This window comes from Saccopteryx bilineata, chromosome 1 (assembly GCF_036850765.1).
Source record: "Saccopteryx bilineata isolate mSacBil1 chromosome 1, mSacBil1_pri_phased_curated, whole genome shotgun sequence".
Taxonomy (NCBI): Eukaryota; Metazoa; Chordata; class Mammalia; order Chiroptera; family Emballonuridae; genus Saccopteryx; species Saccopteryx bilineata.
Window position 1 is genome coordinate 235,280,935 of NC_089490.1, and position 13,236 is coordinate 235,294,170.

Sequence of the window (13,236 nt, forward strand, 5' to 3'; positions counted from 1 at the left end):
GACATAATAAAATAAAAAAGAGGGACAGCCAACCAAAGTCCAAGGACATTTACTTGTCTGTTGTTTGGGAGTATTTCCCTTATGCCCAGAGAAGAACTTGGGATGTTGACGGCTGAAAATATTTATTTAGTCATGGTTGAATAGCTAGATTTTTTTGTAACAATGTCCCTAAAATTTTATTGACAGTCTGATATAGTTTAGGTTATCTAAAACTCCTATGGTCCAAAAGCAAATTAAGAAAATATGTAAAATGAACTTAGGCGGGGGTGCATAATCTAAAATTACTATTATGCAGAAAACTTTGCTGCAGATCTGCATGGCAAATGTAAACATGGCCAAGTTTATCGATACACATCCGTTTTCAATTCTACCTTTAAAATGCAGAGAAACATATATATGCCTCTACAGTTACATAAATAGATATGTTAAATTCAGAGGTTGCCCACATAGATTAAGGTACTATGTGTTAAGTTCTACGGCAATCACTACCCCTCCATGGACACCTTAGGTATTGACAATGAACTCTCTCGAGGGTGGACTTCAGGGTATATTATATCTAAATTTCAGTTTTTGGGGTTCAAAGGTTGTCCTCCCCTCACAAACCAATGTCACTATAGTTTAACATTAAGCATTAGACCTCCCTCTTCTTAGATATTTAGTCTAGCACCTAATTGATGCTTGCTTTCTTCTTTTAAAAAATCCGTTTTGATGGCATTGCCCCCATTCAGTTCAAATGATCGTAATTGTTCTTTTATGTGTCATGAACACTTTGTTTTGAACTAATAGTACTACAGGCCAGAAAACTGTACCTAGTAAACTGGCTAGCTCATGCTAAATTTCAAGTTTTGTAAATCATGCGTTGTAAAATATCTAAGACACTTAGACAAAACCACTCAATCTGTTTTCTAAGAAAGCTGGCTTTTATTTTTTTAAATTATACACAGCTATCATGCATTTGTGATGCTAATGGTCTTCACATTTTTTGAAACTTTTATGTTCAGTCTTTAAGAAGGAAGCATGCATCCTCCACTTGAATGCAAATCTCTCTTGGGTATTCTATTACAGCAGTACATTAAAATTCTATGTAAGTATTAAAATATTCAGATTTGAAAACTGAGATATTATTCTATCAACTAAGAAAGGTTTTGTTCAAATGTCAGTTTTATTCATATTTTTAAGCCAGCTGTAGTTCAGAGTCATAACATGAAGTTCCAGAGGACATCCACATGTTTTGGAAAAACTCAATGGGATTTTGAAAACTATTCAACATTCTGTGTCTGTTAGAAAGTGAAGAGGATTAATGACTGTGGATATAAAAAAGATGAGATTATTTCACCCACAAATCATGCAGCTGTGTCTTTTACAACTAAAATACTGTGGTACTTTATGGACATTAAATGCATATAATGAAGGATGCTTTCATAGAAAGTGAGAAACAGGACAAAAAAATCATGATTTTAATGTTATACTATGATCAGTTCATACATAAGGGAATAGGTATAGGTGATATACTGTGGACCTCACAATCATGTATTTTTCTGTTCTGCATTTCAAATTATCTATATTGTATCCATGAAAACACAGAAACTAAAGAACTTTTATACCATTACCTTTTCTCTTGGATTTTCTCAATTTGCATTGTCACGTATACTGTTACACTGGATAACAGAATGAGTGAAATAATTCCAGGGATAAATCGATAACAACGGTGTGGCAGGTCAGATTATTTTTTTGCAATTATTTTCTGCACCATCACAGATGCATACATGCTCACATGGGTTAAAAGGTACATTGTAGGGAAGAACTATGAATTGTTGATGAATGAGTCTCTTTAGCCAGGTCCTGGAAAGGAAGATGTTTAGGTCAGTGGAATCCACGCAAACCAGATAGGCCATGGGCTAGGACACATCTTGAGAGTCATGGCAAAGTTATAGCCAGCATTTTGCTTTCTCAACTCTGCCAGGAGGGCAGCATGTTCCAGGGACAGCCTCTTCAGCTGCATCTCAGAATGAGGACATGCTCAGAGCAGACTATGGGGGATCCACAGGAAAAATATATAACACTAGGAAGATAAGCCGTTACTGTTCCAGTTACAATCCACTGAGATGATTATTTTTTTTATTGCTGTGAGCCTAACTCTTATAGGTTGCCTGTGTTTTATTTGATTTGATTTGATCATTGCTACTGACTTCGGGTTAAGTCAGACCTAGAATTTTGCCATTTCACCCAGAAAAAAAGAAATGTGCTTTTATGGGAGATGTCTTCCTGGCCATTCAACTTCCTTCCGCTTGAAGATCTCACTGTGAATATCTGTTTTGCTTTTGTGTGTTTCACTTATAAAGAATTGCTCTTTGAACAGAAATCCTTCTTATAGAAATAACCATTGCAAACACAGCTTTATTGAATTGTTTCTAGGTTTTACCTTTGATGTGCCCTTTTAGTTCTAAAATGTTATTCTATTTTTGGCAAAGACAGATCAGATGATCCCTTGAACTAAAGTCGTACATTATTTTGGGTACTGCTGTCCTTGGGAAATTGTATTTCAGTTCTCACAGTGTTTACTTTGCTTGGACTACTGAGGACCATGCTTCCTTAGCTCCACTTGTTAAAAGGTACGTACTAATCCTAATAATATCCATCTTTCCACAAATACAGTGCAATAAAAATAAGACGGTGTTGTAGAAACAAATAGACAAAATAGGGGAAAGAATAGTCTCAGAAAACTAGGCTCTGATTAGAAGCAGAGCCAAATATATAAAAACAGTAAAAAAAGCAGACATGTTGGCTTAACACCAATTGGCATCCGCGGGATATTAGGGAGAGGAAATAGTTAGCTTTACCCAACTTTGGAAGAGAGACATAATGTGTTTTGCAAAACACTCTAAAGGAAAAACCGACCTTATGACTATTAACAGTAACCCGCCAAAAATGTATGAAAAATTTCTAAAGAAAATTGTCCAGCTACCATATCACTCTATGGAACAATAACATAAACAAAACAAACAAACAAATAAAACTCCCTCAAAACACAGAGGAATTGGAAATAAAAAGTTCTGAGGTTAGATGAAAAGAATCTACCCTGAGTGAAATATAATTAAGTGACTTCTATTTTAGAGTTTACAAACAATGCTATCGTGAACACTTTAGTTATGTCTAGTTTATAGACTCCTATTTATTTATTTATTTATTTATTTATTTACTTGTAAGATTAATTCTCAGGAGGGAGATATCTGCAACTTAAGAGAAACTCTAAACAGTGCTGTTCCAACTTAATGTGCATATAAATCTCCTGTAGATCTTGTTAGCAGTTTCTTTCTGATTCATTCATCTGAGATGTAATCTGAGATTCTGCATCTCTTACAAGCTCCAAGGTGATGCTGATACCGTCAGCCCCGGGACCACACTTGGGTAATGAGGTTCTAAATCATGGTAAAATTTATTACCAGTGTAAATGTTTGTCTTTATCAGTGACCTGTGTGTTTCTTTAAAGAATGTCTTGGGTGGATGAACTATTATAAATAACTCAGCACATGCTGTCAAACAAGCAGAAGTGATATGAAGAATAAAAAAAACATATAATCAAATTCATACAATTCTAAAACTGAACTTATTTCTTTTTGACTCATTTGCTAGGTATCTTATGACTCAGGTCAAGTGACACAGCAATTTTAATCTTCCTGTCTTCTTTGTTATATTGCTATTTATGTAAATGGCTTCAATGTATTTTAATCAATAACTGCTTTAAAACAAAGTTAATTAACAGTATTGCTTTAATTTAAATTTTTTTCATTTTTTTCACCAGAGAAACTTGAGAGATCAAGGTGCGAGACAGAGACAACCGTTGAGGAACTGATACAATCAATCTTAAGTAGTAGGAGTAAATATCATACTTAGGTCTAAACACCAGCCTGGTGGCTTTTTTCTCCCTTCAGCACCAATATTTTAAGGATGCCCTGAGATAGGAAACTTCAGAATATATATACATTTTCACCTTTCAGTTCTTTTTCTTAGAACAGAATATACATCCTGATAGAAGAACCAGTTCCATGCACTTTCAGTAAGTGTCCATATGTGCTTAAAAAATAAATTTCATATTATTTTTTGACAGATTTGCTTAATTATGTTACACTTAAACTAAAAGATACTTGGTCTTCCTAAGAAGAGACCAAGTGAAAATGAGAAAGATAGCCACTAATTGATTTTGAAAGAAGGTGGTGTGTGACGTAAAAGTTAAAACTATGTGAATCTTTTATACAGAATGTAACTTACATAGAGAAAAGTAAGAATTGAGTATTTCTGAAATTAGACTATATAGATTTTTTTATGCAAGAAAATAAAAAAAATGGAATTGATAGTCAATCCACATGGCAATCTTACTATCTAACTTCTGAACTCTTCTCACTTTGAAAGAAATACACATATAAATAATATATGGAAATACTTTCAGACTAAATAAACTATTGTGCAGGGATAGTTACACACTGTATTGTCATTGAGATTATAATCATTACTTTTAATAATTATTTTAGTAAGTCAATACTACTCTGGCCATAAATGCATTTTTTCATTAGGTCAGTGAAGAAGTTATGACTCGTATTTAAACAAAATGGATATCTGATGAAATGTTTAAGGTGAGCAATATGGTAACCACAAGATACATTCTTGTAAGAAGCACTTAAAATTTTTTTTTTCCCATCCAAGTACTAACCAGGCCCGACCCTGCTTAGCTTCCGAGATCAGACGAGATCGGGCGCATTCAGGGTGGTATGGCTGTAGACTAAAATTTTTTTTTTCAAAACACACACCGATAAAGAAAATTATGTTTTTCCTAAAAATTTAGTTATGGCTTTTAAAACTCTGTACATTCAAAACCAGTGGTCCAACAGGACTTGCCTTTAGGTTGCTCAAAATGCAAAATATTTTCTTAAAGTTGTAAGTGAACAAATCAATATATTATTTATCGACTCCTAGAAGACAGTTTGGTCCAATTTTTACAACTATTTCTATCAGGAAAAGAATACTTTTTCCTGTATTCCCCTTCCATGAAAGGTATTACACCGCAACTCCTGTCATTGTCCCTGCCATCTGACTGTGCTCAGGAAGGCAGGGAGTTAACAGTCAGGCTGGCGGATGGAAGGGCCTGGCTTGAGTAGCCTGCCTCTTCCTCCTCTTCCTCCTCCCTACCATGTGCTGTTAGGAGAGACCACACACTTGAAATTCTCACTGCCTTTGGCTTCAGAGAACCAAGCTTCACATGAGGGTGACACACGGGACCTGGTGATGGTGTGCGGCTCAGGACTATGACACTGAGCTGCTGGACAAGTCTGCATATTCTATAGAGGAGAATCAGGTCATGTTTAACATCTTCAGAAATATTTATTATAACATGTTTATTAAACTTTAGGTGATTATTTTGGGTCTCCATCTTCCTTAATTAATCCTTTGTCCTTTTCAGTTGATCCAAAATCCACAATAGTGCTTGTTAGTGGACACCCTATCTCTCCTGAGTAAGTCCCCTAATTTTAACTTCTTTTTTTCATATTAACTTTTTTCTTTTTAGTATGTTTTTGTTCAGTACATGGATACACTTTTATTTCAGTATCTGTTATATATTTATTATAATGAAATTCTTTATAAAAACGGTCATGAAATATATTTTTTCAGTAGCAATCAATACGTCCCAAGAGTGCAGCCTTTTTCAAGATTGGTTCTGAAAATTGAGTAGCTTATTTTAGGTATTTAAGCCGTGATGGGGTTCAGATGTCATTATCCAAAGAGAAGTAAGTTGAATTTTTATATTGATAAATAGTTGGGAAGCTATACGATGAAATGAATGGAAAATATAATATACACTGAAGAAGGTTTTTTATAATTTATTTGTCCCTAGGGGAAGATAATTCAATCACTGGCTTTATCTATCATAAAATATTCCATTTCAAGCTTCGAATCTGCTATCCAAAGTTTTATGTCTAAGTCAATAATATGATGCACAAAATAACTCTTGTGGGGGCAAAATACTGCACATTTTTAAATTTATTTCCTTTTTATCACTCTGATACTGGTAGTAACTATTTTACATTCAACTTGTTTTTTAAAAAAATGTTTAACTTTAGCCAAAAAAAACAAAAAACAAAACTCTAGTTATTTAGGAAGCACCTAGTCATAAAATAACTGGCTTTTGATTTAAAATGTTTTCTATATCTGTGGCACCCACAGTCTGCTGGTATTAGAATTGTTTCTTAGCCTTTGTTAATTAAGTGGAGTGAAAGTGAATTAGCTCAAGTTAAATAGCACCAATCTGAATATTTTTTAAAAAATGAAGTAATATAATTTCATGTTCATTCAGGTAAAACAGATGAGGCTAAAATATACTTACAGCAACAGAAAAGCTTTAGAGTAATTACAACAGCAATAATTTTGAAATTGCCCAAAGTCAACCTGGTACACATTTTAATTGCAAATAGTTTATATCCTTAAGCTACTTAAATAATTTCATGCATTTTAGCTAAATTATTAACATTACCCAACAGGTTCCTGAAGAGAAATATAAGTAACATGTAAAGAAGGAAAAGAATTCCAATAGAAAATACCAGCAACACTAAATCAATGGACTACTCAGAGATTAGAAGGTGAGTGAGGGAGGCAATCCTATTCACCCTCTTTTAAAAAGGCTTGAACAAGGCTTTTAAATAATTGAAGGAAAGCAATTTTGAGACAGCATATTTCAATTACTGGAAGAGTTAGCATGAAGAAGTGATTTAATCCCACACAAAACCTACCAAAGAAAAACTAATCTTAAACCTAAAATGTGGCACCCATAAAGCCAAAACAATGAAACCAATCCAAAAGTCACCATAATTTTGTGACTAAAGAATAAATAATGTCCATGAAAGCCCTCTCTACCTTTTTGATCTCTGTCTTTCCTCTGTCCCTACCTTTTTTTATTTGGAGACTATGTTTTATGCCTTGAATTTTTTTTTGAGTAACCCCTCCATTGTTGTTAGCAGCAATGAAGATTTGTGTTTTAAAACCACTGGACATTTTTAAACAAGATGTCATAAAAATAATTTTTCACAGTTCCTTCAGCTTTTATTACATTAAAAGTAATTGATATTACTAACCCAAATAGACACAGCTTTCACAGAATCTGTTTTCATAATTATTAGGATATACTGGAATTTTTTGGCTAGCTGTACTACTTATAATAACAAAAACAGAAATGCATCACATGTTTAAACAGTGCCACCCACTGTGAGGAGGAAACTGTACATCCACAATAATCCTCCTGTGGCCTTATCATCTAGCTGTTAACGTCCCCCTTTCTACTAAAAATAAATTTAAAAAATTAAAAAGCAGAGAAGTTACCTAACATTTTTTAAAGTCTCACAGTTGATTAAAAAAAAGAAAAAGAGGAGAGAGTCAGGATTCAACACCAGGCCTGCCTGAGCTCTCCATTTTATTATTTGAGTACTATTCATTTATGGAGGAAGGTAATGGAGGGATAGCATGTATTCATGGCTAACCTCTTCTATCTGAACCACCTACATCTTTCACCTCTCACTCCTCAAGGTTCCAAACAGACTTACACTTCTCCATGTGCCCAAGGAGCTGCCCTTTTCCAGCCTGTCCATACCGAGCTCACCTGCTCTGGCTTATGTGATTCTCACCAATCCTGAATCTTTATTTGATTAACTGACCTTGAGCTTGCTTCTTTCATTCTGTCTCCTTCCTACATAAAATCTCAGTTACCCTTTGCATAGTCACACTTCTGACACTGACTTCGTGCGGTGGACAACCTCTGCCTCCCAGCAATGCGGAGCTTCACTTATTTGTTCATCTCACAGATACTTAATGAGAACCTACTGTAAGCAAAGCACCATTCCAACTATGGGGGTCAAGTGGGAACAAACAGGCAAGATTCCTGTTTTCAAGAAAATCTGCAGAAATGACAGATAATAAACCAGAAAATCAAGTAAATAAAACATTGTCACGTACGCATATGAAAAATACAAAGATCATGATAATGTCAGTGATCGGCTGGGCTCTGTTGCTGGTAGGATGTTCCGCAACATGTTACTTCTTCAAGTAACTTTTTAGAGAAAAGTCACTGTGGCTGAAAAATCAAGCAGGATGAGAAAAAGAGAAAAGATGACATCTAAGATGTAGACCACCGCCCGATCATTCAGACAGAACCTCATCAACCACAGAGAGATGTCTAGGTTTTATTTGAAGTGCATAGTTCCTGGTTTTAATTAAAGCAGGAACTGATTAGACCCAATTCGAGTTTTGGAAAGATCTGTGTGGCAGGTGGACCTTAGAGAGTATTCTGGGAGAAGCATGATGGGGACTCGAGGCAGGCATGTCAGGGTAGCAGTCACAGAAGGGCTTGCTATGGGGTATTTTCTGGAGGGATGGCTTTCTATCCATTTCTGTTCCGTGTCCTTCATTCTAGGAAACAATAATGCCCACTTCTAAATGGGATGATTGGGCATTATTTAAAGTCATACACAGAATAAAATATATGGGATTTCGGGATATTCTTAAGGTTTAGGCAAATGCCATGTTTTTCCCTATTAGACATTACCTCCCAAAATATCATTTAAACATATTGAAAATGCTGAATTCTACATTTCCCTAATAAAATACATATTCAATGAGTCTGAATTTTTATAATGTGTAATTTGAGGAAAAAGTTACATTATTTTCTATTTAACTTCATAATTGATATTTATCATTCTAACCAGATCATATATCACCCATAATCAAAAATACAAAAATGGCACTTAAAATGTAATTTTAGATCTTCAACATTTACTCTAGAAAACCTTTTCTGTTTTCTGTAACCTGAGGTGATGACTCATTTTTTAAAAATTTTTTTAAACACTACTTGCCATATTAGCTTGTATTATAGCATGTAATAACTGTGCCTACATTTCATATATGCTATTAAACTATAAAGTGCTTCCAGGAAGAAACTAAGTGATCCTCATCTCCCTTACACTAGTACCATTGTGAACACCACATGAGGCATTTAGTAATAGCTCAGTCAATGTGTGGAATAAGTCAATGAGTGAATTCTAGAATTATTCAAACTGCACTATCTGGAACCATAGACACTTTTCCCTGATTGATACGATCTTAGACACAACCACACACAGGCATAAGTATTTTCAAAGAGTCATACCTCCCAGTGTAGCAGATAGCAAGAAATGTGTCCCATATTTCTTGATAAGATTTTCTGTGATTTGCTGAAGGGTAGGTCGACGTCCCAAAAGTCTTATGTTGCGGAAGAATTCAGGGGCAAGAGGCAGGGGGGAGCCAAGGAAATTTCTTCTCTCAACTGCCAGGTTATTTACTTTCCAGCGGCCAAACTCCCTGAAAAGCAAATTTATTTTTATTCATAAATACATAACCTGTCTGAACATTTCCATCTGAAAAGTTCACTTGGTAGTTAGTTGGGGTCACTCCATTACAGTACTCCTTGCTTGTAATACGACATCATGGGCTATGAGTAGGAGAAGCGATATAATTATAATTTATTTAATTGGAGTGAATATTCTAAAACCAAGTCATGTAGAGGGGAAAAAAATAAGCCACATTAAAGTAAACAGTTTTCACTGATGTTTTCCCCCAAGATAAGATGTACTCATAAAAAATGATTTCATTATGCATAGAATCTGAATGTAGAGTTATTAAAAATGGAAAAACTAAGGTAATACTTTTTTTTAATTTTCTAAGGGAAATGAATTTATTTTCATCACTCCAATGATTCCTTTGTCTATTCATTTCAGAGCGGAAACTTGTTAAACCTCAAGAATGCTTATGGAGCTGTAGAAGACTTTAAAATACGTGTTCGAAAGAGAAACAATTTTTTTTTTAATTTCTTTTTATTTATTCATTTTTAGAGAGGAGAGAGAGAAGGAGAGAGAGAGAGACAGAGAGAGAGAAGGGGGGAGGAGCTGGAAGCATCAACTCCCATATGTGCCTTGATCAGGCAAGCCCAGGGTTTCGAACCGGCGACCTCAACATTTCCAGGTCGACGCTTTATCCACTGCGCCACCACAGGTCAGGCGAGAAACAAAATTTTAAAGTTAGTCTGTCCTCATGGCTTACGTTGACCAGAAATGTCAAGCATGTTTTGTTAGCCTGGTCCATCATCTGGAATCTTGGTCCCCAACCCCCATCCCAACCCCTGTAGCTAACTGAGATGAACGCATGCATGAATTCAAGAGGTTTCATCATGTAAAGCTACCAAGATTATGGGGTTATTACTTGGTTTTATTTGCTTGCTTTCTAGCAATATCATTGAGTGCAACATGACTGATGTAGGGCATTTTGACAATGGGTTAACTTGAGAAAACAGTAAGGAACCAATGAGCATGCAGACATTGCAAATTTACGGGTGCAGCTGCTTGTTTCCTGAAGATGAGGCTTACCTCAGTTGTAACTAGATTAGGCATTTGTTTAATTTATAAAAATAAATAAAAAGGAAGCAATGGAGTGCTGAATTGAGTACATGCTGTTGGGTACAGGGATAGTAATGAAAGCATCTTACCTAAAGGCATCTAAGGTATCCATCGAACCAGACGCATCAGGCTCATATTAAATAAGAACACTGTTGTATCTGAATAATGCTGAAGCCCTCACAGAATGGAAGTGCCTTCCCATCATAACTTGGGTCATTTCAAATGAAATAGGCACAATCATTAGAATTTAATGTAACTTAGCTCTTTTAGAAGCACCACTATTTTGTAGAACACACAAATGGGCTATAACCAGCTCAGCCAGAACATTACTTTGAAAATGTTTTTCTTGGCACTAAACAGCCTCTATTAGTTGATTAGAGTTGTATGTTTGCCTGCTCAGAATTCTGACTTGCAAGCATCTATTATTCTGTGTGTCCACGTAATGTTTCCTTTTCTACAACAATATTTATTATAATTTATCTCTATCCATCTCATAAAAAAAGATTGGAAAACCAGAATGATATCAACACATTCTATTTCAATAATACTTACAACATTGCCACATTGCTGCTGACCTTTTTTTTTTATAAATATAACTATTTAAATTCTACGTGAATACATAAATATACCCAGTGTATTTAAAATATGTTAACTACCATGATTTCTTTAAAATTACATAGGACTATTTGGTCAAATATAGAAGCTACCATAGTTGTATAAGATATTTCAAACTCAATATCAAATAAAAGCATAATAAAAATAGTAACAAAATGAGATGATGCAGTTGTTGAAATGATTTATCTTCATGTGCTAAATTTCCACCAAATAAAGTTGCTTGTCTAAGCCCTAATGGCTATTATATTACCTTTCACAATACCACACTGGCTGGCTTATCATATTAATCTTATCAATATTCATTGAAATTTGCAGGCACAACAGAATATTAAAACAAAATGTAATACCAGGCACTAATCCCCAGAGAACAAATCCAGGGTGAGAATCATAAATTGAAATTGCCCATCTTTCAGTAGCAATCACCTTCTAATTACATATGGAAAAATCATACTGATCTTAAGACATGCCACTAATCATCAATACTAGTTTCCCCTAATGTTATCGCGTGTAACCGTTAGATGTAAAATGGGCCCTTTTAACGTTCTTGTTGTATAGCTCCCGCATCTCACAAACTATGCCATTGGCCATTTGGCCCCTGGAAGAGGAATGTTCCTAATGGTTTGGATGACAGTAGCTGAGAAGAAACTGTTTTCAGAGCTGCTGAATGCAAAGCAGTTGGCAAGGAAGAACATTCACTTTCTTCCCCCTCCTGACACTTGATTCACCAATACCACTTTTTTTTTTAAATTAACAGTATTGGGGGGATTTAAAGCTCAGAAGTTATTTTTGGTTTAGGGGAGGGATACAACAGAATAAATCTATGCACATAAAAGCACAATGACAAATATGAGTTATGTTAAGTGTTTACATGCAGGATTTCTGAGAAGCACCATTAAAGACAGAAGCATTTGGAATGAGCTGCCAAACCCAGAGTAGATTAGAGCACACAAATGAGCATGACGGTGCAAAATAGTGCTCCTCCCTGTAAAGCAACAAGAAATCACAGTAGCTGTGGCCTCTTGACTATGGCATTAAATCAAATAAACTGAACGTGGTTTTACAGAGAATTTTTTTGCAAAAATGGTCTGGTGTGGCTAGGGATACATACTTCTAGTTCTTGAGATATGTAAAGATTTTAGGGCTATAAAAGGACTGAAAGTAATTTTATCCACTTTTAAATCTTTCTCTAGAATAATAGAAAGGTATTATTTAAATTTCAATGAAAATAATACAGCATTCAATTGTAATAGACACTGCCATTATTCCCAAAGCTAATTAATTTAATAAAAATAAGGAACCACATGAGGGTACCATCACAGATATAAATATTAATAATATAGCAATTTATATCATCCATGTCTAAATGAAAGCACTAGTTTGAACAGATGTTAGCAATAGTTTTGATGTGAAAAATAGACATCTACGCTATCAATGAATGACTTTCTGAGTTGAAGAGAGGAAATTATGTAACAAGCAAACTCATTTCTTCCTAAATTTCATAAGTACAGTTTGACATCTGTTACCACTTATTACAATTATTCATCAATCACACCCATATAATTATACAGATCTGGTAATTATTGATCAATGTAGAAAAGCCAAGGACAGATCCATTGTGCTAAAATAAAATACCCACTCTGGCTCTCTCTACAAAAAGAAATAAACAAATATTGGGTTCTACTTTGTACAGTTCTATTTTAAAAAAATAATTCTTTATCCTGGCTAATAAGTGGAAATCATTTGCATTTCACACATGAATTTAAATATTTTGAAGAGGTAATCCTAGTTTTTTTTCAAAAGAGAACAGATTTAAGAGTCGGATCTCTGAAGTTTCATATCTCATCCTCCCGGATGCAGAGCTCTGTGAATGTTAGCAGGTTATCAATCTCCCTGATGAGCAATCATTTTATTTATGAGCAGATATTGAATAATACTGACTCTGTAGAGTTTTTGAAGAAGTAAAATATGGAACAGTTAACCAAGATTAATTCAGGGAACACTGTTTACCTCTTAGTAAATGTCAGTGTATAGACCGACACCAATTTGTATCTCAGGACGCCAATCTTTAAATGCACAGATATTGATCCAATAAACCTAACAAGACCTTGGATCCAGAGGGCTTGCATAAGTCTAGTCTCTGTATTTAGTAATCTTT

General features: G+C 34.8%; 1 protein-coding gene across 4 annotated transcripts in view; it reads right to left on the reverse strand.

Annotated features, from left to right (window-relative positions):
• BRINP3 (BMP/retinoic acid inducible neural specific 3) overlaps positions 1–13,236 on the reverse strand; it is a 327,366-nt gene that overhangs the window by 101,162 nt on the left and 212,968 nt on the right. For 3 of the 4 annotated variants that reach the window (XM_066253514.1, XM_066253513.1, XM_066253515.1), the window contains one exon: positions 9,185–9,375. The exons of the other annotated variant lie outside the window; for it this stretch is intronic. In XM_066253514.1, the coding sequence (XP_066109611.1) occupies positions 9,185–9,375 (191 nt within the window). The remainder of the gene's footprint in view (positions 1–9,184; positions 9,376–13,236) is intronic. 4 annotated transcript variants of the gene reach the window in all.